The following is a 27,036-nucleotide window of genomic DNA, read 5'->3' on the forward strand; positions in this document are numbered from 1 at the left end:
GACTCTCAAGAGTCTTCTCTAGCACCACAGTTCAAAAGCATCAATTGTTCAGCACTCAGCTTTCTTTACGGTCCAACTCTCACATCCATACATGACTACTGGAAAAACCATAGCTTTGACTAGACGGACCTTTGTTGGTAAAGTCATGTCTCTACTTTTTAACAAGCTGTCTAGGTTGGTCATAGCTTTTCTTCCAAGGAGCAAATGTCTTTTAATTTCATGGCTGCAGTCACCATCTGCAGTGATTTTGGAGCCCCCCAAAAATAAAGTCCCTCATTGTTTCCATTGTTTCCCCATCTGTTTGCCATGAAGTGATAAGACCAGATGCCATGATCTTAGTTTTCTGAATGTTAAGTTTTAAGCCAACTTTTTCACTCTCGATCTTTCATTTTCATCAAGAGGCTCTTTAGTTCTTCACTTTCTGCCATAAGGGTGGTGTCATCTGCGTATCTGAGGTTACTGATATTTCTCCTCGCAATCTTGATTCCAGTTTGTGCTTCATCCAACCCAGCATTTCATAGGAAGTAATCTGCTTATAAATTAAGCACAGTAACAATATACAGCCTTGACGTACTCTTTTCCTGATTTGGAACCAGTCTGTTGTTCCATGTTCAGTTCTAACTGTTGCTTCTTGACCTGCATACAGATTTCTCAGGAGGCAGGTCAGGTGGTCTGGAATTCCCATCTCTTTAAGAATTTTCCACAGTTTGTTGTGATCCACACAGTCAAAGGCTTTGGCATTTCTTCTGTTCATGTGCTGGTTTTACATTAATTGATTTTCATATATTAAACTATTCTTGTATACCACATAAAACCCACTTGATCATAGTGTATTATCCTTTAATTAAACTATTGGATTCAGTGTGTCTGTATTTTTGAATATTTTTGCATCTATACTCATTAGGGATATTGGCCTATAATTTCTTTTCTTATGGTATTCTTATCTGGCTTCATAAGTGAGTTTGAGATTGTTCCCTCTGCTTCAGCAGTTTGGAAGAGGTTGAGAAGGACTGACATTAACTATTCTTTAAATATTAAGTAGAATTCACTAGTGAAGCCATCTCGTCCTGGGTTTTTCCTTTTTAGGAGGTTTTGATTATTGATTCAATCTTTATTCTTGTCATAGGTCTGTTTAGGCTTTCTGTTCCTTTATGATTTAGTCTTTGTGGTAAGTTGTATGTTTCTAGGAATTTATAGGAGAAGACAATGGCAGCCCACTCCAGTACTCTTGCCTGGCAAATCCCACAGACCGAGGAGCCTGGTAGGCTGCAGGTCCATTGAGTCGCTAAGAGTTGGACACGACTGAACGACTTCACTTTTACTTTTCGCTTTCATGCATTGGAGAAGGAAATGGCAACCCACTCCAGTGTTCTTGCCTGGAGAATCCTAGGGACAGCGGAGCCTGGTGGGCTGCCGTCTATAGGGTTGCACAGAGTCAGACATGACTGAAGCGACTTAGCAGAAATTTATACATTTCTTCCAGGTATTGTTTGTTGGTATATAATTATTCATAGTAGTCATTTATTATCATTCTTTATTCCTGTGTCCTTAGTTGTAATGTATTCTTTCTTTCTTATAATTTTATTTATTTGAATCTTATCTCTTCTATTTAGTCATTCTAGCTAAAGTTTGTCAATTTTTCTGTCTAAAAAAATACCAACTGTTAGTTTGATTGGTTTCTTCTCTTGTTTTCCTATTTTCTATTTCATTTATTTCTGCTATAATGTTTGTGATTTCCTCCCTTCTTCATTCTTATAAGTTCAGGCTTAGTTCTTCTTTTTTAGCTCTTTTAGGTATAAAGTTAAGTTCTTTACTTAAGAACTTTCTTCCTTCTTTAATGTAGGGATTTATCTCTCTAACTTCCTTTTTAGTACTACTTTTGCTATATCCTGTAAGTTTGGGTATGTTTTCATTTTCATTTGTTTCAAGAAATTGTCTAATTTCCTTTCTTATTTCAACTTTGACCTGGTGCTTCAAAAATGTCATATAATTTCACACATTTGTAAATTTTCCAGTTTTCCTTCTGTTGTCAATTTCTAGTTTCATTTCATTATGGTCAGAAAAGATCCTTGGTACTTATTATTGCCATTTAATTAGTTGCTTTTGTCAGTCTCTTAGTTCTTTTTCCTGTCTTGTTCTTTTTTTTTTTTTTTTTTTGTCTTTTCCTCTCTTGCTGTCTTTCTTTATGTTTTGTTGGGGGGGTTTTGTATTGATATGCTTTGATTTCTTTTTTTTTCTCTTTTGTGTAACTTCTTTAGTATTTTTTGTGGTTACCTTGGAGTCTACCTAAAATAATCTTGTAGCAATCTGTTTTGAGTTGCTAACAACCTAAGTTCAATTAAAAACTCTACACTGTTACTTCTCTCTCACACACACACACACACTTTATGTTATTGTTATCACAGTTTCCATTTATTTATATTATATATTTTTACCATGTATTTAGTCATAGCTATTTTAAATATTTTTGTCTTTTAACTTTTATGCTAGAATTAAATGTGATTTACCTACCACCATTACTGCTGCTGCTAAGTTGCTTCAGTCATGTCCGACTCTGTGCGACCCCATAGATGGCAGCCCACCAGGCTCCCCCGTCCCTGGGATTCTCCAGGCAACAACACTGGAGTGGGGTGCCATTTCCTTCTCCATTACAGTAATATAGTATTTTGCATTTATTTCTATAATAACCATTACCCAGGATGCCTGGCTTCAGGTCAGGACCTACTGAAGCTCAGGCTCTGATGTCTCATTGCAAAAATTCATTGAGAGACAAAGCCATAAGAGGTGGATTTGTTAGGATTCAGAGAGAAGCCACTCTTTAAGGTGTGGGCCATTGCCAAGGGCAAGGGCTTGGGCCATGGAATGTGGCCTGGCTAGGTTTTGCCAGTGGGGTGAATCCATATGCTAATGAGTGGGAGGATCATCCCAGCCATTGGGAAATCACCCACTCCTCTGTCTTTTGACAGGACTTCCCTGGTGGCTCAGACAGTAAAGTATCTGTCTATAGTGTGGGAGACCTGGGTTCAGTCCCTGGTTTGGGAAGATCCCCTGGAGAAAGGAGGGGCAATCCACGCCAGTACTATTGCCTGGAAAATCCCATGGACAGAGGAGCCTGGTAGGCTACAGTCCATGCGGTCTCAAAGAGTCGGACACGACCAAGTGATTTCACTTTCACCATTATTGTAATTTCATATTTTCTTATGCTGTAGTATCACTGTTTCAAATCTTTTCAACTTGAAGTATACCTTTTAGCTATTCTTGTAAGCCAGGTCTAGTGGTGATGGACTCTCTCAGCTTTTGCTTAGGAAAGTTTTTTAGGGAAAAACCCCACTGTCTTCCTAAGCTTTGTGTAGTACCATGTTTACTATGATGTTCTCAAGCTCCACAGGCTGCAGCGCCAACAGGCTTACTGAGCTGCACCACCAACCAGGACTGCACAAGGGAGCTGAGGCCAGATGGCAGCTGGCACAACTCTGCTTGGCTCACAGTGACACACCACAGCCACCCAGGCCTCCTAGGCCATGCTGCCTGTCACACAGTTTCCACCACTCCTGGGTATTATCCCAATACCCTAGGAAATTCTTTATCTCTCCATATTTTGAAGATCAGTTTTGCAGGGTATAGTGTTCTTGGATGAGTGGTTTTTTTCTTTCAACACTCCTCCTGGCCTACAAGTTTCTGCTGAAAAATCCACTGATAGCCTTATGGGGGTATGTGACAAGTCACTTTTCTCTTATTTGTTGTTTTTCACTTTGACTTTAGACAATTTGCTTACAATAATCCACCTCCCCTTATTTGCAGGGATACATTTCAAGACTCATAAGGGATACCTGAAACTACGGATAGTACCAAACCACATATATACTATTTTTTTCTTATACTGGCAGATACATAACATAAAAAGTATGGATATACTGGACAAAGAGATGTCCTGTACTAGACAGAATAGAGCAGGATGGCATGAGTTTCATCACACTACACAGAACAGCATGCAGTTTAAAATTTATGAATTATTTCTGAAATTTATCATTTAATATTTTGGGGTCATATTTGACCATGGGTAACTGAAACCAAGAAAAGCAAAACTACACATAAGGGATACTACTGTATAATGCGTCTCAGTATAGATTTCTTTGGATTCATCTTTTCAGTATCACTGAGGATTTTTAAGAGCTGGATGTCTATTTCTTTCCCCTGATTTGGTGGGTTTCCAGCCATTATTTCTTTGAATAAGCTTGCAGGTTTTTTTCTATTTCTTTTTTCTCCTTTGAGGACTTCCATAATGCATACATTGTTCTGTTTAATGGTATTTCATAAATCCTTTATCTATCTTCACGCTTTGTTAAAATTGTCTCTCTGTTCATGCATTTCTCTCCTGGACTCAGTGAGCATCTTTATGACTGTCATTTTGAATTCTCTGTCAATATCACATATTGACAGAATTCTCTGTCAAAATCATATAACTCTGTTTCTTTAGGGTGTATTTTGAGAGATTTATCTTATTCCTTTGTTTGGAACATCTTTGCCTGGTTCTTCATTTTCCTTGGCTCTCTTTGTTGGTATCTATATATTTGACAAAGCAGGCGCCTTTCCTCATCTTTGTGGACTGGCTTTGTGCAAGAGAAGACTTCCCACCAATAGTGGGGCTTCTACCAATGCCCCTTCCCAAGGAAAAACAGACAACTGTAGTTTTTGTCTACTTACTCTATACTGAGTCAGAGAGGGCAGGAAGCTGTGGTGTATACCAACCTAAGCCACTCCCTTCATTTTCCCCCACCAGGTAGGTAGACTTTGATGGATCCACCAGAGCTCTAAGACTAGCAAGACAGAGCCAATTTTGAGGGGATACTTCTCAGAAAAGCTGGAGTACTGAACTGTGAACCAATCTCCAGGGGTAGGGACTCCAGTGAGAAGGTGTCTCAAATATCCCTACTGAGGCCAGACTAATCACAAACCTATTGATCCATCATTCAGTGAGCTTTCCACTAAACCACAAGGTCTCAAAGATTTGAGACCAAAAGTTTAAGTTCACTGTATAAACCTTCCCCAGGTGATCTCATACAAACCTATTGCTTCTCCTAATACTTACTTCTTGAGGCTTTTCAATCTACCTCTTGTTTATTTGTTTCAGATATATATTTCAATATCTAGTATATCTCATGTGCATAGGCCTAGTCACTTCAGTCAGTCTCACTCTTTGCAATCCTATGGACTGTAGCCCACCAGGATTCTCTGTCCATGGGATTCTCCAGGCAAGAATGCTAGAGTGGGTTGTCATGCCCTCCTCCAGGGAATCTTCCCAATCCAGGATTGAACCCGCATCTCCTGCATCTTCTGCATTGCAGGCAGATTCTTTACCACTGAGCCACCAGAGAAGACTAGTATCTCTCATATGGATCTCAAATCCAACATGTATGAAATCCATAGACTGCTTCGCCTTTATGTAAACAGCAAACCAATATCCTTAATGCCCAATCAGATGCCTGAAAGGTTGCTTAATGCTTCCCTTTCCCTCTAAATAGATTCCAATCACTTTGCAAATTGCAGGCTGTTCCTCCTTCATTTTTATCATTACTTCCCCACCCCACATAATCATTTCACAACCAGAAAACTGTATCAGTCTCATCACTGTCCTCTCTGCCTCCACTGGGCCCCCTGGGTCACTGCTACCAGAATAATAGTCCTAAAATTCAAATCTGTCTATATCACTTCCCTGCTTAAAATCTTCAATAGTTCTCCCTTCATTTTCAGACTAAAGTTCAAACTTTTTAACTTAGCATATGGGCCTTTCACAAGTAGGTCAGTGTCTGATTCTGCAGTTCAACTCTTGTTCCTCCCAAACAATATGCCTTTATCTGAGCCATACAGAACTACTACTGGTCTTTGAACATATACTGTTCCCTCCAGCTAAAATGCTCTCAGCCTCCACTACTTTCTTTGTCTGGTTAAATCATTCTGCAAACTTGCCTCTGCATTATTATCAAAACACTTCCTTGATACAATTGCCATCATGCCTCCACAACACCTTATACCAGCTTTAATCATATTAACTTATACTAGGACTTCCCTAGTAGCCCAGTGGCTAAGACTCCATGCTCCCAGTGCAGGGGGCATTGGTTCAACCCTTGATCAGGGAACTAGATCTCACATGCTGCAACTAAGGGTTCATATGCCACAATGAAGATTGAAGATCCCACATGCCAAAAATAAGACCTGGTGCACCAAATAAATACATATTTTAGTAACATTATGAATTTATGTCTTTGGTCTGTATATTCCAGAACAGGACCATGGTAATATATTTTCTAAATTTGACTCTCTAGCACATATTATGGTGACTGGCACTCAGTAAGCACACAAAAAAATAACCATCTGCTGAATGGACTAATTAATTAATGAAACTCAAGCTACCTGAAATGATGCAGGTCCTTTTTAATGTTAAACATTTCTTTAACATGGCTTAAATTTTCTTTGTCCCTAGCATTTTTAGTATAAAATTTAATACAAATCTAGCAATTTGTGTCCTATTTGTCTCCATTTATTTTTTCCCTTAATCCATCTTATACCAGTCTTGTGACAGGATTTTTTCTTTAAACCTTGAAATGACCCTATTATTTTGCCTAGAATCTTCTGAAGAATATACTTGGTTTCTAATAGCATTTAACTGTACAGCAATTTCTCTTGTTGTAGACTGATGACATTGTTAATAATAAGATTTAGGAAACCTTTTGCTGGTACATATCTGCATTTTAACAATAGAGGGTGGCATCAAAAATTCTCAGTGTTATCATTATTATAATATGTGACTTTATATCAACATTATGAATATTCTTCATATTCACAATTACTGGTCTGTATACAAATGCTTTATAGCAATGTTTGTAGCAAATATTAAATATGTATTTGACACAAATTGTTAAATAGAGGTGCCATTTCTTATAATGACACCTATTTCTAATCCAAAGGGACAAATATTCCCATTGTAAGAAAAATAAAACTGGCTATGGTATGATAAATGGAAAAAGCCAGAAAAGTTAGTTTAACTCAGGAGTCAAATTTATTTCCCTTCATTTTTAGGAATAAGGATAATATTGCACCTCAAGAGATGAAAAATGGATGTAAGATACCACAGTGGGAAAAGGTAGGACAGGGAAAGGAAGGAAGGTAAAGGAAAATTTGTGCCAGTTCTTACCACGTATTTTATATACTATATCATTTAATCTTCACAAGGCCCCTTAAGTTATTCAGGCTTTATCATCCCAACATCCCAGAAGAAGAAACTAAGGCTCACAGATTTTTAACTTTCCCAAAGTCACCCAGCTAATCAGCAATATAACCAGGATTCAAGCAAGGTCTCTGTGCTGCCAAATGCCATAGTTACTCTCCATATTGTTCTGACCCCCCAAAAAAATAAGAGCTATGCAAGCCAACATTTTCTCAAAGAAAACAGACCCTTATAAAATTCATATGCCAATAAAATAGGATGTGGAATCTTGAGATGTATAAATAGTATAAAAATATTCAAAAACCTTGAAAGGTTCCAGACAGAAATTTTTTAACTTAAATTCACATAGAAAGTTATAAGCAATGGTGGTAATAAAGCCAAACGGCCTTTTCAAGTTTCTATAATTAATTATATACTGAAACAGCATCACTTTTTTCTCTGTCCTCTCTTACTTTTGATTTGGACTTATTCCACCTGACCCCACTCCTTGGAAGAAAACACATACTTGCTTAAGGAACTAGATATGTTTAAAACTGCAAAGTCAAGAATCCCTGACATACTGAATTATATATTAACTCTGTGTTGGTTGGAAGTACTTATCCCATGGAGAGTTACTCAGTGAACCATCTTTGCACAAGTTGGTAATCTCAGTCTATGTTTCATAAATGTTTGATCATAATTACATCACTGGGATAGTCTCAGTGGATAGAGGATAATTTAATAAAGATAAAGAATCAGGAAATATAGAGGTACATACTATCAATCAAAAACAGAGTAATATTTCATTTACTAGACTTCTAAAAGGAAATAGGGATCCCCAATAGGGATGAAAATTCTATTTAGAAAAATTATAATAAGGAAGAAAAGAGTAAGGCCACTTAAGAAACCATTGTGACAGCAAAGGAATTCTTTGATACTGTTCAATAAAGATTAAATACCAAAAAATTGTAGCAGGGATTTTTGTGGGCGTTATGGGGTGCGGAGCCAAAATGACCAGAAACTCACATAAAATAGCAAGATAAGACTGGAGGAAAAGCAGGTATTTGTCCATCATATCCAAAACTAGGAAAAGAAATAAAAAGGTAGTCCACTGCATTTGAAAGAAGAATATGTGCCCAGAAGAAGAACTCTATATTTTCATAGCTGATGCCCTCCCCAGAAAGAGTATTTATAATATATTATTTTATAATAGGATGTTGAGTGTGTGTGAAAGAAAAAGGGGTGGAGGGAGGAAGAGAGAGAGAAAGAGCTGACTACAGAATTCCTGGGAAAGGAACTATTTATACTGAGGAAAATACCTTCAGGTGTAATTTAAGATGGGGATAGTGATATATGAGGAAACAAATTAGCAGAGGTCAAGTCAATAGTGGCTTGATAGAATATCTTACTGCTTAGGAATATGAGAGAAAACAAAGAGCAGGTAGTGAGAAGAGGTGGAAGGACAATGAGATGAAGTTGCTAAAGGATTCTAAGTGGTAAGAGTATACCACTTAGAATATACTGTTATACTACAGAATCCCCTCCTTTTCGTCTTCCCAAGTTTCTAATAGGTTTGCAATACATACATAAAAATGCATTGTAAGGGAGTATTTGTGTGTGTGTGTGTGTGTGTTGTGTGTGTGTGTGTGTGTTAAAGAGGGAAAGGGTCTACTTCCAAGTATGAATTAACATACCGTAGAATACAAGTAGAAAGATCATCCATAAGCTAAAGTAATTCTGTGGGAGCAAAAACTTGGAGTCAGAGGTGACCCTGAGAATATGAGCCTAACAGAATTTGCAGAAATCTTGGGGATAACATTATACTAACAGAATGAGGGTTCAAGCCAATTATATCTAGATCTTGAAAGTGAAAGTCGTTCAGTCGTGTCCGACTCTTTGCGACCCCATGGACTACAGTCCATGGAATTCTCCAGGCCAGAATACTGGAGTGGGTACCTTTCCCTTCTCCAGGGGATCTTCCCAGCCCAGAGATTGAACCCAGGTCTCTCACATTGCAGGCGGATCCTTTACCAGCTGAGCTACAAGGGAAGCCCAGAAGGAAGCAGAGAAGTGGTTTGCAATAAGTAAGTAGAATGCGAGTAATTGAAAACTGAAGGTCAAAAAAATAGAAAAGAAATAAAAGCAAGCAAGCAATGATCACTTAGAGCTCTCATGGGGTTACTAAAAGTAAGTCAATCTATGTCTTCTATGCCAAACTAACCTCATTTCTATATAACTGGGGTTGCTGCTGCTGCTGCTAAGTCGCTTTAGTCGTGTCTGACTCTGTGCGACCCCATAGACGGCGACCCACCAGACTCCCCCATCCCTGGGATTCTCCAGGCAAGAACACTGGAGTGGGTTGCCATTTCCCTCTCCAATGCATGAAAGTGGAAAGTGAAAGTGAAGTTGCTCAGTCGTGTCCGACTCTAGCGACCCCATGGACTGCAGCCCACCAGGCTCCTCCGTCCATGGGATTTTCCAGGCAAAAGTACTGGAGTCGGGTGCCATTGCCTTCTCCGATAACTGGGGTTACTAGACTGATAAATCCATGATGCCACAGAGAATACATCTTAATTTCAGAAAGGTCTTGAGAAAGTGCTTGAGGATAAAATAAAGAAACATAAACATAGTTTACACAGCAACCCAATCAAGTGAGTTTGAAGCTCATTTCAACAGCTTTATTCGAAATGTGTGAATATTTGACCTTATCTAAAACAAAGCTCTATCAATATTTTCCATTTCATTAGACATTTTTTCAGGAATAACTAGCTGAAGAAATCTGAAAATGACACCCAGGTTAGGAGGGGAAGATAAATCAAAAGTCAACAAAGTCTGGACGGATATTAGAAAAGACATAATTAACAAGACAAAATTCAATGAATGTAAAGATAACATCAATCTTTACATATAATAATAAAAAGATAAACTGTATCAGAAGAAGAGGGCTTCCCAGGTGGCACTAGTGATAAAGAGCCTGACTGCCTATGCAGGAGGTATAATAGACACAGGTTCAATCCCTGGGTTGGAAAGATTCCCCGGAAGAGGGCACAGCAACCCACTCCAGTATTCTTATCTGGAGAATCCCATGGACAGAGGACCCTGGTGGGCTACAGTCCATGGGGTTGCAAAGAGTTGGACATAACCGAAGTGACTTAGATACATCAAAGAAGGAAGACCTAGATTAAGAGTAGTCCAAGTTCACAGACTCTTCACAAAAACAGTGTGAACCAACATGACAAGGGTATCATAATAGGTAAGATAATAATAGACATTAAATCAGAGAGGTAATTATCTGAATAAATTATGGAGTGTTCTTATCAGAACATTTGTTTTATTTCAAGACGATTTGACTTCAACATTTTATGGCTGTTACCTATAATCTAAAATATGCATAGAAAAAGATTTATAGAGATGATTCTTGGGTTTTCCGTTTCTTATATTGGCAGATTAGTAACTCAATCCAGCCCTTCAGCTGAAGAAAACTAACAAGATTTGATGAAATATAAAATACTTCATGTTAAAAACATTAAAGATCTAACAAAAGAGTGAGGAAATTCCTGAGATAAATTCCAGATGAGGTAATGTTTCATATTCAAAGATATCCATTTACATGGGAAGACAAGACACCATCAGCATAATAAAAACTGACATAATGTCAGTAGCAAAAGCAAACACCCAGGGAGTCCAGGCCCTGAAGTTTTCAAACTTTAACCATAAAACAAATCTGCTTATAATGTTCAAGTACATCAAAATCAAGACTTAAACAAAATCATACAAGATATGGAAATTCCAGAGTATCCAGAGTTATCTGCAACTGGTCAAAAGTCAAGAATTTTTAGCTTAAATAAGAAAAGACATATGTAAGTCCTAAGAGTAATCATCAGTTATTTGAAAATGCACTTTCTATTGCCTTGATTCTGTGTTGCTCCAGAAGATAAACTAGAAGCAGTGAAAGAAAATAGCAGGGATGCAGCTTTAAACTCAGCTTGAGAAAAATGTCTTCAATGACTGGATTGCAGCCTAGTCCATGGGATTTTCCAGGCAAGAATACTGGAGTGGGTTGCCATTTCCTTCTCCACTTCAATGACTAGAATTATCCAAAATACACTTTACTGTCTAACAGAATTGAGATTGCTATCACTGTACATGATCATCTATATTGTTAGACAGATGTGTCTATTTCATACTGAAGGACAGTCTATCTACTTCAGCAAGATACTACATTAGAAGGGCACTGAAGTTTCTCCACTATGATTTTTTCATTCTAAGTACAAATTTAATAGAATCATAAACTAAAAATATTCTAAACCACTATATCCCAACATACAGTCTGAGAAAACACCAAGATTAGTATATTATAGAAGAGTTCTAGAATCATGAAATTTGGGAAACTCTGGGTTAAGCAAAGTTAAACAAGTTTCTTTGCTTTGACATTTCTCACCAACTTTAATGTGCTAATGTGCATCAAACATTGAGAGAAGAACTTCCCTCGCAGTCCAGTGTTTAAGACCCCATATTTCTAATTCAGAGGACATGGGTTCCATCCCTGGCTAGTGAACTAAGATCCTACATGCTGTGCAGCCAATAAATAAATAAATAAAGCATTCAAAGGGAATTTCTGTGTGTGCAGCACAGACCGTTAAAAAGCTTTTTTTCATGCTGCATATTTAGAAGACAGGCTCTGCAGAATACTTCTAAGGGAATGTTGGGCTATATAATTCTAATTTTAATATCCAAAAGATTTTTTTCAACTAGCCTTCATTCTGTGTGAAACATTAAAAGAATTGAGTTGAATAATACAACTCAAATTATACAGATAATTCATATAATATATATTACATAATGTTAATAATACAAATACAACTTATAAATTTTATTAAGATGTAACAATAAAAAAAACCTGTCACAATAAGGTCTTCCCTTTTTCATAGATAAAGTATCATTGTTTGATTAGACATGCTTAGAAGTGATTTAAATGATCTAGCCAAAGTTCAGGCTCTAATGAGGAATCAGTAAATGTGGGAAAGAGTGACTAGAGTTAAGAATGCCTCCTCCTACTGACTTACCTAAATTCCCTTAACAATTTGCTATAGGCCCATGAATTTGTCTAAACTTTTCTGAAAGCTATTTACAGTGAAAGCTGTTCTAACACTTGGAGAACTAAGTTCCCAAAGTTGCTTTTTATCTATTGCCTTGAGCAAGCTTCTTAAATTCAATATGCCTCAGGTATTTTTTCATGAATAAAATAGGACTCATAATCACAGAGCTGCTGTGAGGTTGAATTAAAGGAGATAATCCCCCACATTTCTTGACCCATTATAAAAACTCAATAACTATTAAGTATAATTTTATTACAAAAATAGCACTTTGTTTTTCTTTGATCTACAATTACCTCCTGCTTCATTTGAATGATACAGTATGTGTGAATTACCTAGCACAGTGCCTAGTACCTAGTAGCAATCAATTAAAATGTTAGTGAAGGGACTCATGGTCTTATATATATAGTTACTGCCTAATTGATTATAAGGGAAGTAATTTTCACCTTACAAAAGCCTTTCATTCTACCCTATCCCAACAAATCCAGAGTTAAAACATAGGAAATATTGGATCATGGGACTAGGAATTATCTGGCATTTATTCTTTCATAACCACTTATGGCTATAATATTTATTAGCATCTGTTTTCACATATGGCTGTTGTTGTTGCTCAGTTGCTAAGTCCTGTCCAACTCTTCTGCAACACCATAGACTGTAGTCCACCAGATTCCTCTGTCCGTGGGATTTCCCAGGCAGGAATACTGGAGTGACTTTGCCATTTCCTTCTCCAGGTGATCTTCCTGACTCAGGGACTGAACACATATTGCTTGCACTGGCAGGTGGATTCTTTACCACTGGGCCATCAGGAAAGCCCTCCTTCATGGATCACAGCATTGTCATAGTGAGGGGGCTTGCATAACTCAATGAATCTATGAACCAAGCAATGCAAGGCCACCAAGATGAGCGGGTCATAGTGAAGAACTCTGACAAAATGTGGTCCACTGGAGAAGGAAATGGCAACCCACTCTTGTATTCTTGCCTGGAGAACCACATGGACAGCATGAAAAGTCAAAAAGATACGATGCGGGAAGAAGTGACCCCCAGGTCCAAAGGTGATTAATATGCTACTGGGGAAGAGCAGAGGGCAATTACTAATGGCTCCAGTAAGAATGAAGAAGCTAGGCCAAAGTGGGAACAACACTCAGCTGTGGATGTGTTTGGTAGTGAAAGTAAAATTTGAGGCTCTAAAGAACAATATTGCATAGGAATCTGGAATGTCAGGTCCGTGGATCAAGATAATTTGGATGTAGTTAAGCAGGAGATGGCAAGATTGAACACTGACACCTTAAGAATCAGGGAACTAAAATGGACAAAAATGGGAGAATTTAATTCACATGACCATTTTATCTACTACTGTGGGCGAGAATCCCTTAGAAGAAATGAAGTAGCCCTCACAGTCAACAAAAGAGTCCAAAATACAGTACTTGACTGCAATCTGAAAAACAACAGAATAATGTCAGTTTGTTTTCAAGGCAAACAATTCAGCATCACAGTAATCCAAGTCTATACTCCAATCACTGATGCCAAAGAAGCTAAAGTTGACCTGTTCTCAGAAGACCTTTAGTACCTTCTATAACTAAAACCAAAAAAAAAGATGTCCTTTTCATATATAGGGGATTGGAATGCAAAAGTAGGAAGTCAAGAGATAACCAAAAAAAAACAGGCAAGTTTGGCCTTGGAGTACAAAATGAGGCAGGGCAAAGAGTTTAGTCAAGAGAACACACTGGTGACAGCAATCACACTCTTCCAGAAACACAGCAATGACTATACACATGGACATCAACAAATGGTTAATACCAAAATAACATTAATTATGGTTTTTTTGTAGCCAAAGATGGAGAAGCTCTATACAGCCAGTAAAAACAAGAACTGGAGCTGACTGTGGCTCTGATCACAGCTCCTTATTGCAAATTTCAGGCTTAAATTGAAGAAAGTAGGGAAAACCATTAGGCCATCCAGATATGACCAAAATAAAATTCTTTATGATTATATTAATATAGTGGAGGTGATGAATAGACTCAAGGCATTAGATCTGATAGGCAGAGTGCCTGAAGAACTATGGACTGAGATATATAACATAATACAGGAGGCAGTGACTGAAACCATCTCCAAAAAAAGAAATGCAAGAATAAGAGAAAGTGGTTGTCTTAGGAGGCTTTACAAATAGCTGGGGAAAGAAGAGAAGTGAAAGGCGGGGAGAATAGGAAAGATATACCAAGCTGAATGCAGAGTTACAGAGAGTAGCAAAGAGAGATAAGAAGGCCTTCCTAAATGAACAGTGCAAAGAGGTAGAGGAAAACAATAAAATGGGAAAGACTAGAGATCTCTTCAAGAAAATTGGAGATATCAAAGGAACATTTCATGCAAGGATGGGCCCAATAAAGGACAGAAATGGTATGGACCTAACAGAAGCAAAAGATATTAAGAAGAGGTGGCAAGAATACACAGAAGAACCATACAGAAAAGTTCTTAATAACCACAATGGTGTGGTCACTCACCTAGAGTCATGCATCCTAGAATGTGAAGTTAGGTGGGCCTTAGGAAGCATTACTATGAACAAAGCTCATGGAGGTGATGGAATTCCAGCTGAGCTATTTCAAATCCTAAGAGATGATGCTGTGAAAGTGCTGCACTCAATATGTCAGCAAATTTGGAAAACTCAGCAGTGGCCACAGGACTGGAAAAGGTCAGTTTTCATTTCAATCCCAAAGAAGGGCAATGCCAAAGAACATTCACACTACTGTACAATTGTGGTCATTTCATATACTATCAAAGTTATACTCAAAATCTTTCAAGTTAGGCTTCAACAGTATGTGAACCAAGAACTTCCAGATGTATTAGAGTTTAGAAGAGGCAGAGGAACCAGAGATCAAATGGCAAACATCTGTTGGATCATGGAGAAAGCAAGACACTTCCAGAAAAACATCAGCTTCTGCTTCATTGACCATGCTAAAGCCTTTGACTGTGTGGATCACAACAAGCTGTGGAAAATTCTCAAAGACATAGAAGTACCAGACTACCTTACCTGCCTCCTTTATGCAGGTCAAGAAGTAACAATTAGAACCAAACATGGAACAATGGACTGATTTAAAATTGGGAAAGGAGTAGTCAAGGCTATATATGGTCACTTTGCTTGTTTAAATTACATGCAGAGTACATCATGGAAAATGCCAGGCTCAATGAATCACAATATGGAATCAAGACTGCTGGGAGAAATATCAACAACCTCAGATATTCAGATGATACCAACTCTAATGGCAGAAAGTGAAGAGGAACTAAAGAGCCTCTTGATGAGGGTGAAAAAGAAGAGTGGAAAAAGTTGACTTGAAACTCACCATTCAAAAAACTAAGATCATGGCATCTGGTCTCATCACTTCATGGCAAATAGAAGAGGGAAAAGTGGAAGCAGTGACATATTTTACCTTCTTGGGCTCCAAAATCACTGCAGACAGTGACTGCCGCCATGAAATTAAAAGACACTTGCTCCTTGGAAAAAAAGCAATGACAAACCTAGACAGCATATTAAAAAGCAGAGACATCACTTTGCTGACAAATGTCCATATAGTCCGACCTATGGTTTTTCCAGTAGCCTTGTATGGATGTGAAAGTTGGACAATTAAGAAAGCTATCACCAAAGAACTGATGCTTTCAAATTATGGTCCTGGAGAAGACTCTTGAGAGTCCCTTGGACTGCAAAGAGATCAAACCAGTCAATCCTAAAGGACATCAATCCTGAATATTCATTGGAAGGACTGATGCTGAAGCTGAAACTCCAAAACTTTGACCACCTGATGCGAAGAACTGACTCTCTGGGAAAGACTGTGATGCTGGGGAAGACTGAAGGCAAAAGAAGTGGTCAGCAGAGGATGATATGGTTAGATAGTATCACAGATTCAACGAACATGAATTTGAGCAAGCTCCAGGAAACACCAGAAGACAGAGGAGCCTCACGTCATGCAGTCCATGGGGTCACAAAGCATTAGACCCGACTTAACTGAAGTGAACAACAACAAATATTCACATATTAAAATATGAATCTCAAAAATATCAGAGATTTGTTTAAGGTGTCCAGGAAACCATCAGTCAAGTAACAAAAAATATTGTTCAAATATCTCACCTATAAATCTGGTAGACAGTGGCTGGGGATGAGAACTAATCCCTTTCCTGAAAAGCTACTTAATAACAAAAAAGGTGCCAAATTGACTTTTTGTACTAATAAACTATCAAAAGAAAAGGAATATGAAAGTATAAATGAAAGGGTTAAGACAAACTCTTCCCTTTTAACCCTACTTTAGGGTTAAAATAAACATTAGTAAGTATAATAGTCGCTCAGTCATGTCCGATTCTTTGCTACCCTATGGACTGTAGCCTTCCAGGCTCCTCTGTTCATGGGATTCTCCAGGCAAGAATACTGGAGTGGGTTGCCATTCCCTTCTCCAGAGAGTAAGTAAGAGAATAATGCAAAAAAAAAAAAAAGAAAAGATTTAGCTTAGCAATTAGAGAAAATTATTTTGATACGAAGGTCAATCAGCAAGGCATTTGCTTAACAAAGTTACAATAGTCACCAAGCACCTTTATGAACATGCATATATATTTATGAACAGAAGAGCCAGGGTCCTATTTAAAGTGAGAGGAAAAGAAGAGACTCCAAAGTGTTCTTTGCAACCTTTTCATCTCGACACTATTAAGGACGGTCAAACTAAATAAATTAAGAAAGTGATAAAGGCTAAAAAAAATTGTCCTTCTACTAACTCATGGCTAAATGGTTTTGTCTAGCAAAATAAAGCAAATGAGATATCTTTCTGCCTTTTTATCTACTAGTTTAAATATATTCTTTACTCTTATTAAATAAATACATTTATACATTTTCATAATGCATTGCTACAGACAACATAGACTACCTGGAAACATGTACTGTTTACCTTGGATCAAGAGGAGCTGGCAAAAGGAGTTTTCATTCATAATTAGGACAAATTTCCACATGCCTTAAGCTTCAAGGTTTTTCTCTCTCAAATAATTTATATTCACAGATTTATTTTCTGTATTATCTTTATAATTATGTTATTATGTATTTATTTACATATGTATATAGGGCATAATAACTTAAATGGTCAAAAGCCTAGAAATTTTCTAGCCATTTCCTTATCAATAAGCCTTCTTCTGTTTTTCAGTCTCCCACTGGCTTTAAAACTAACTTCTGGCTTCATTCTTGTGAAGTATGTATTAGTTTTACAACCTAATCAAGTCAACTTCTGAATGGTGACATTAAGAAATGAGAGGACAGATGTGCTCAGATTGATGCTGGGTTCAGAAAATGGAATTATAAGTGAGAACAATGCCAAGGTAAACTAAGTCATCTTTTACTTACAGCTGACACGTGCTGCAAGAGACACATGACATCAATCATATCTGCGAGGACAAGGAGTCTGGTAACTGCAGCCAACAAGGCACGGGCAGCCTGAACCACAGCTTCCCTTTTCGGGAGATAGCAGGGGTCATCTGCAAATCTTTCAGCTGATACTTTCAGAGCTTCACCTGAAACACACAACCCCAGATATATTATATTTTAAGCTTCACTTATGCCCGTTGCAACATTTATCATCCAACCTAATTCCAAGTACATTCCATGACTAAGCATAATATTAAAATACTGTCACTTGACACTAGAACATTGTCTCTTAAGAAAGAATGCACTTTCAAATTGATACTTGTTTTTGATAAATGTTCTGGAGTTTAAGAATCATGGTACCATTTTTCTGCATGAAAATTGTGTTCAATTGACTAGCAACATCTAATAAAATTGCTGTCAACTTCTGCATTTGCTGAATCTCATTTTCTGTGAAAGGTTTCATTACTAAGACTTCAATCGGAAACAATTTTGTTTATAAAAATAAGATAAATCTTCACTGAGTTACTTTCCAACTCAATGGATGTTAGAAAAGAACTAGCCTTTAAGATAGTAAGACAGCAGTTCTCTGATAAAAGTTTAACATAGGTAGATTTATTCTAAATTGTCAACATACTAAATAAACTATATCCTAAACTTAGTCACGGAAATAATATTTCACAGTACTTGTTAGAGAAATATACTCACTATTTTTAAGGTTTCTTCATTTAAAATATGTTCTTTATAAAAGTAACATGTATCCATTTATTTTAAGAAGTTCACAGTTCAGAAAGGTACAAAATGAAAAGTTCCTCTTTACTCCACTCCATTAACATAATTGCTAAAGACAGCACATCAACTATTTTTTAAATTTTTAAATTTAAACATTTTTATTATGAAAACGATATGACTTGCTACTTTTAAATAATTCACCATACTAAAGAATATAGAGTGAATTTTTTGTTTGTTTCCATAAAAATCCTCAAAATAACCATTAAGTTCTTATATCTATCCAGAAATTTTTCTATGAATGTATGTTTTATGTGTGGGCATATATATACATATATACACAATATATTTTATTAGTATATTCAGTCATATATATTCATATTATTTAAAAGATTTATATCATAGGAAAACATAGATATTATATGTTATAAAGGAAACATATAGAAGATATAGATTCAGATTCTTTTCATAAATAGTATTATACTATAGACTTCCCTGTAGCTCAGTCAGTAGAAAACCTGCCTGCAATGCAGGAGACCCAGATTCAGTCCCTGGGTCAGGAAGGTCCCCTAGAGAAGGAAATAGCAACTCGCTCCAGTATTCTTGCCTGGGGAATTCCCATGGACAGAGGAGCCTGGCAGGCTACCATGCGTTGTGAGTTGGACACAACTTAGTGACTAAACCACCACCACCATTATGCTATTAAAACTTTCTACATTCTTTTCACTTATCAATTTATTTTCTTTACATATCGGGATACAGATGATCAAGAGGCAACAGAGCACAAAACTTAACAATGTGGGCACAAGTCACTTAGCTCATTTTTTTCCACTATAAGTGGTTTTTGTTCAGTCACTCAGACACGTCCAACTCTTTGCAACCCCATGGACAGTAGCAAGTCAGGCTTCCCTGTCCTTCGCTACTTCCCAGAGTTTGCTCAAACTCACATCCATTGAATCAGTGATGCCATCCAACAATCTCATCCTCTGTCACCCCCTTCTCCTGCCCTCAATTTTCCCAGCTTCAGGGTCATTTTCCAATGAGTCAGCTCTTCATATCAGGTGGCCAAAGTATTGGAGTTTCAGCTTCAGCATCAGTCCATCCAGTGAATATTCAGGACTGATTTCCTTTAGGATTGACTGGTTTGATCTCCAGGGACTCTCAGGAATCTTCCCCAGCAACACACTTCAAAAACCTCAATTCTTAGGCACTCAGCCTCCTTAATGGTCCAACTCTCACATCCATACGTGACCCCTGGAAAACCAGAGCTTTGACTAGACGGACTTCTGTCAGCAGAGTGATGTCTCTGCTTTTTAATACACTGTCTAGGTTTGTCGTAGCTTTCCTTCCAGGGAGCAAGCATATTTTATTTTCATGGCTGCAGTCACTGTCCACACTGATTTTGGAGCCCAAAAAAACAGAATCTATCACTGTTTCCATTTTTCCCCATCTATTTGCCATGAAGTGATGGGACTGCATGCCATGATCTTAGCTTTTTAATGTTGAGTTTTAAGCCAGGTTTTTCACCCTCCTCTTTAACCTTCATCAAGAGGCTCTTTAGTTCCTCTTCCCTTTTGGACATTAGGGTGCTGTCATCTGAATATCTGAAGTTATTGATATGTCTCCCAGTGATCTTGATTCCAGCTTGTGCTTCATCCAGTCTGGCATTTCACTGCATATAAGTTAAATAAGCAAGGTGACAATATACAGTCTTTATGTACTCCTTTCCCAACTTTGAACCAGTCCGCTGTTCCATGGCCAGTTCTAACTGTTGCTTCTTAACCTGCATACAGGTTTCTCAGGAGGCAGGTATGGTGATCTGGTATTCTCATCTCTTGGAAAACTTTTCACAGTTTGCTGTGATCCACATAGTCAAAGACTTTAGCAGAATCAATGAAGAAGTAGATGTTTTTCTGGAATTCTGTTGTTTTTTCCTATGATCCAACAGATTTTGGCAATTAGATCTCTGGTTTCTCTGCCTTTTCTCAATCCAGCTGGTACATCTGGTTCACATACTATTGAAGCCTGGATTGAAGGATTTTGACCATAACCTTAATAGCATGTGAAATGAGCACAATTATGAGGTTGTTTGAACATTGTTTGGCTTACCTTTCTTTGGGATTATAATGAAAACTGACCTTTTCCAGTTCTATGGCTACTGCTGAGTTTACCAAATTTGGTGGCAGAAAATCGGAGGTACCACGAGAACATTTCACGCAAAGACGGGCACAATGAAGGGCAGAAATGATAAGGACTTAACAGAAGCAGAAGAGATTAAGAAGAGGTGGCAAGAATACACAGAAGAATTGTATAAAAAAGGTCTTATGACCTGGATAACCATGGTGGTCTGGTCACTCACTGTAAATGTAGCTGATAATAGTAAGTACAATTTTTATGAAGATTAAATAAGAGCAGTGTTTGGAACTTACTAAGACTTGATTAGCTGTTTTGTCATTCTTTTTAATGCTTGAATAAAATTACATTTAATTGATATATTATAACTTCTTTTCCAGGTCTTCCATTTTGTTAGTAAGGCTCTTTCCAGTTTTGTTGAGAAATAATTGGCATGTATCACTGTATAAGTTTAAGACATAGAATATGATGGTTTGATTTACATATATCATAAAAAATACTATCAGATTAAGTTCATCTGATAGTAACATTCATCATCTCATATAAATAAAGGAAAAGAAGGAAGAAAACGGGAAAAATGTTCTTTGTGATGAGAATTCAGGATTTACTCTCTTATCAGTTCTCCTTTATATAATACAGCAGTATTAACAATGTCATAATGTTGTACATTACATCCCTCGTACTCATTTATAATGGTTAATGTGTACCTTTTAACCGTATTTATCTAACTCCCCCTCCCACCACACTCAACCTCTGATAACTGCAAGTCTGATCTCTTTTGTTATGAGTTTGGTCTTATTTTTGCCTTTTAGATTTCACAAGTAAGTGAAATCATAAAGTATTTGTCTGCCTTTGTCTGACTTATTTCACTTAGAATAATGCCTTCAGGGTCTACCAATATTGTTTCATATGGTAGGATTTCCTCATTTTTTTGTGGATGAATAATAGTGCATTGTGTATATGCCACATCTTCTTTATCCATTCATTCATCAGTGGACATTTAGGCTGTTTCCATGCCTTGACTATTGTAAATAATGCCTCTAAGAATGTGGGGATACAGATAACTTTTTGATTTCATGTTTTTGTTTGCTTTACATATATTAACAGAAGTGGAATTGCTGAATCACACCATAGTTCTATTTTTAAATTTTTGAGAGTCCTTCATACTGTTTTCCATAGTGGCTGTACCAATTTAAAATCCCACCAATAGTACACAAGGATTCCCTTTTCTCCACACTCACACCATTAAGCTCTTATCAGATGTATGGTTTGCAAATATTTTTCTCCATTCCATAAGTTGTCTTTTTACTTTGTTGATGATTTCATTCACTGTAAGAAAATTTTTTACTTTGATCTAGTTCCACTTGTTTATTTTTCATTTTGTTTCTTATGCTTCAGGTGTCATATCCAAAAAAATCACTACCAAGGTCCATCACAAGAAGATTTATTCTTATGTTATTTTCCTAGGAATTTAATGGTTTCAGACCTTATTTTAAATATTTAATCCATTTTGAGTTAATTTTTCTGATTGATGTAAGATAGGAGCCCAGTTTCATTCTTTTACATATGAAATTCAATTATCCCAGCACTATCTATTGAAGAGAGACATCACTTTGCTGACAAAGGTCCGTATAGTCAAAGCTATGATTTTTTCAGTAGTTATGTAGAATGTGAGAGTTGGACCATGAAGAAGGCTGAGCATGGAAGAATTGATGCTTTTCAAGTGTGGTGCTGGAGAAGACTCTTGAGAGTCCCTTGGACTGCAAAGAGATCAAACCAGTCAATCCTAAAAGAAGTCAACCCTAAATATTCATTGGAAGGACTGGTGCTCAAGCTGAACCTCCAAACTTTGGCCACCTGATGCAAAGAGCCAACTCACTGGAAAAGATCCTGATCTGGGGAAAGATTGAGAGCAAGAAGAGAAGGGGATGACAGAAGATGAGATGGTTGGATGGAATCACTGATTCAATGGACATGAATTTGGGCAGACTCAGGGAGATAATGAAGGACAGGAAAGCCTGGCATGCTGCAGTTCATGGGGTTGCAAAGAGTTGGACATGACTTAGCAACTGAACAACAACAATAATTTATTGAAGAGACTGTCTTTTCCCCTTTGAGTATTCTCATCTCTCTTCATAAATATTAGTTGACTATAAATGTTTGGGTTATTTCTGGGCTCTTGATTCTCTTCTATGGATCTGTTTGTCTGTCTTTATGTATGAGGCCCCTACTGAACACACAAATTATTTCCAACTTTTTTCTATTCCAAACAATACTACAAAGAATGCCCATAACATGTATCTTTGCATGTATGGACAAATTTAGCTGTAGCATAAATTCTTAAAATTAGAATTGCTGAGTCAAGAGGTAAATGAATTTTAAGTATTGAATACAAAAAATTCTCTAAACACAGCCAATTCACCAACATATGAAAGGGCCTGTCTCATCTACTTTACTTCATGACTCTTTTGTTCCTATTTATTCACAATCTTCAGCATAAAAAAAAATGCAATAAATTATTATTGAAAATAACAAGAATAATATTTCTTAATATGGATAAAACCTGTGAAAGGTCTGAGACTGTCTTAATATGTTAATACATTCCATTTGGTTCTCCTTCCTAAGCAATACCATGATAAGTAACAAGATGGCAGAGTATAAGAGTGTGTGCTCATCTTCTCCTGCGAGAACTCCAAAATATGACCATTATATCTACTACTGTGGGCATTATATCTACATTATATCCCTTAGAAGAAATGGAGTAACCAACATAGTCAACAAAAGCATCCAAAATGCAGTACTTGGATGCAATCTCAAAAACTACTGGATGATCTCTGTTCGTTTCCAAGACAAACCACTCAATATCACAGTAATACAATTCTTTTTTTTTTTAATTTAAATTTATTTATTTTAATTGGAAGCTAGTTACTTTACAATACTGTATTGGTTTTGCCATACATCAACATGAATCCGCCACGGGTATACATGTGTTCCCCATCCTGAACCCCCCTCCCACCTCCCTCCCTGTACCATCCCTCTGGGTCATCCCAGTGCACCAGCCCCAAGCATCCTGTATCCTGCATCGAACCTGGACTGGCAATTCGTTTCTTATATGATATTATACGTGTTTCAATGCCATTCTTCCAAATCATCCCCCCCTCTCCCTCTCCAACAGTAATACAATTCTATGCCCCAAGCAGTAATGCTGAAGAAGCTGAAGCTGAACAGGTCTATGAAGACCTACGAGACTTCTAGCACTAACACCCAAAAAGATGTCCCTTTCCTTATAGGGGACTGGAATGCAAAAGTAGGAAGTTAAGAGCTACCTGGAGTAACAGGCAAACTAGGCCTTGGAGTACAAAATGAAGCAGGGCAAAGGCTAACTGAGATTTGCCAAGAGAACACACTGGTCATAGCAAACACCCTCTTCCAAAAACACAAGAGAAGACTCTACACGTGGACATCACTAGATGGTCATACCGAAATCAGATTGATCATATTCTTTGCAGCCAAAGATGGAGAAGCTCTATACAGTCAGCAAAAACAAGACCGGAGCTGACTGTGGCTCAGATCATGAACTCCTTATTGCCAAATTCAGACTTAAATTGAAGAAAGTAGGGAAAACCACTAGACCATTCAGGTATGATCTAAATCAAATCCCTTATGATTATATGGTGGAAGTGGCATGTAGATTCAAGGGATGAGATTTGACAGACAGAGTGCCTGAAGAACTATGGATGGAGGTTCATGACATTGTACAGGAGACAGGGAACAAGGCCAGCCCCAAGAAAAAGAAATGCAAAAAGGCAAAATGGTTGTCTGAGGAGGCCTAAGAAATAGCTGAGAAAAGAAGAGAAGCTAAAGGGAAAGGAGAAAAGTAAAGATACAGGCGCCTGAATGCAGAGTTCCAAAGAATATCAAGGAGAAATAAGAAAGCCTTCTTCAGTGATCAATGAAAATAAATAGCAGAAAACAATAGAATGGGAAAGACTAGAGATCTCTTCAAGAAAATCAGAGATATCAAGGGAACATTTCATGTAAAGATGGTCTCAATAAAGGACAGAAATGGTATGGACCTAACAGAAGCAGAAGATATTAAAAAGAGGTGGCAAGAATACACAGAAGAACTATATAAAAAAGATCTTCATGACCCAGATAATCAAGATAGTGTGATCACTCACCTAGAGCCAGACATCCTGGAATATAAAGTCAAGTGGGCCTTAGAAAGCATCACTACGAACAAAGCTAGTGGAGGTGATGGAATTCGAGTTGAGCTATTTCAAATTGTAAAAGACGATACTATGAAAGTGCTGCAATCAATACGTCAGCAAATTTGGAAACTCAGCAGTGGCCACAGGACTGGAAAAGGTTAGTTTTCATTCCAATCTCAAAGAAAGGCAATGCCAAAGAACGTTCAAACTACTGCACAATTGCACTCATCTCACACGCTAGCAAACTAATGCTCAAAATTCTTCAAGTCAGGCTTCAACAGTATGTGAACCGTGAACTTCCAGATGTTCAAGCTGGATTTAAAAAAGGCAGAGGAACCAGAGATCAAATTGTCAACATCTGTTGGGTAATTGAAAAAGCAAGAGAGTTCCAGAAAAACATCTACTTCTGCTTTATTGACTATGCCAAAGCCTTTGACTGTGTGGATCACAACAAACTGTGGAAAATTCTTCAAGAGATGGGAATACCAGACCACCTTACCTACCTCCTGAGAAACCTGTATGCAGTTCAATAAGCAACAGTTAGAACTGGGCATGGAACAACAGACTGGTTCCAAATAGGAAAGGAGTACATCAAGGCTGTATATTGTCACCCTGCTAATTTAACTTAAATGCAGTTACATCATGCAAACTGTTGGACTGGATGAAGCACATGCTGGAATCAAGACTGCCCAGAGAAATATCAATAATCTCAGACACGCAGATGACACCACCCTCATGGCAGAAAGCGAAGAAGAAAGAAAGAGCCTCTTGATGAAAGTGAAAGAGGAGAGTGAAAAAGTTGGCCTAAAGCTCAACATTCAGAAAACTAAGATCATGGCATCTGGTCCCATTACTTCATGGCAAATAGACGGGGAAACAATGGAAACAGTGACAGACTTTAATTTGGGGGGCTCCAAAATCATGGCAAATGGTGACTGCAGCCATGAAATCAAAAGATGCTTGTTCTTCAGAAGAACAGTTACGACCAACCTAGACAGCTTATTAAAAAGCAGAGACATTTACTCTGACAACAAAGGTCCATCTAGTCAAAGCTATGGTTTTTCCATTGGTCATGTATGGATGTGAGAGGTAGACTATAAAGAAAGCTGAGCACCAAAGAATTGATGCTTTTGAACTGTGGTGTTGGAGAAGACTCTTGAGAGTCCCTTGGACTGCAAGGAGGTCAAGCCAATCCATCCTAAAGGAAATCAGTCCTGAATATTCACTGGAAGGGCTGATGCTGAAGCTGAATCTCCGATACTTTGGCCACTGGTTGCGAAGAAGTAACTCATTGGAAAAGATCCTGATGCTGGGAAAGATTGAAGAAAAGAGAAGGAAATGACAGAGGATGAGATGGTTGGATGGCATCACCAACTTGGTGGACATGAGTTTGAGCAAGCTCCAGGAATTGGTGATGGACAGGGAAGCCTGGTGTGCTTCAGTGCATGGGGTTACAAAGAGTCAGACATGACTGAGTGACTGAACTGAACTGAACTGAAGCAACACCAAGTTAGGAACTCAGGCTATGAAGTCAGACAATTCTGAGATCAAATTCTTATCTGCCACTTCTAGTTCTGAGACTGTGGACTGTTAAATATTTTCAGTGTCCTTATCAATAGGAACTGGATTAAAATATTAATTGTCTCACAGTGTTTCTAGGATGTTTAAATGAAATATATTTTATAATATACATTTAACACAGTATCTGAACATGAAAAGTGCTCAACAAATGGTAGCTGTTATTTTCTCAGGAAATTTCTAGTAGAGACAGTAAATTTTTAAACCAGTAAATGGTTTTTTTTTATGTGTTTCTCTGCAAGTCAGAATTGCTAGTAGGACTGGAAAATTAAAGTGACCTCTGAAATTAAGAGAGCAAATGAATTCCCACAAAAGAAGATTATCTTTTCTTGTCATGTGTCTGAATTGTAAAGTTATGATAGCCTTTATAGAACATTGTCTTTGACTTCACATACTAAAACTAAATATATATTCAAAAAGAATTATATGTTCTTGACTCTAAAGATGTTAAGATGTTGAACAACTGGCTGAAGAGACATACTCAGAAAAAGGTCATTTAAACATTAAACAATTACAGTCTTTGTCTCTGTTAAGGCAATATGAAGACCCAGCCAAGTAGCACTGTTGGGTTATTCCTGGAAAAAAAAAAAAGTTACTCCTGAAATACATTAATAAAGATGTAGTAAGTAAACTTTCTTATTACTGGACTTACTACCTTCCCTCCTGTAATACTGCCAATCTTTTCTAGCTGCTTTCAGT

General features: G+C 37.5%; 1 protein-coding gene across 3 annotated transcripts in view; it reads right to left on the reverse strand.

The window, feature by feature from the left end:
• The window catches only part of CTNNA3 (catenin alpha 3), a 1,910,358-nt gene that overhangs the window by 1,747,690 nt on the left and 135,632 nt on the right, over window positions 1–27,036 (reverse strand). For all 3 annotated transcript variants that reach the window (XM_027530426.1, XM_027530429.1, XM_027530428.1), the window contains exon 4: window positions 17,669–17,835. In XM_027530426.1, the coding sequence (XP_027386227.1) occupies window positions 17,669–17,835 (167 nt within the window). The remainder of the gene's footprint in view (window positions 1–17,668; window positions 17,836–27,036) is intronic.

Source organism: Bos indicus x Bos taurus, chromosome 28 (assembly GCF_003369695.1).
Source record: "Bos indicus x Bos taurus breed Angus x Brahman F1 hybrid chromosome 28, Bos_hybrid_MaternalHap_v2.0, whole genome shotgun sequence".
NCBI lineage: Eukaryota > Metazoa > Chordata > Mammalia > Artiodactyla > Bovidae > Bos > Bos indicus x Bos taurus.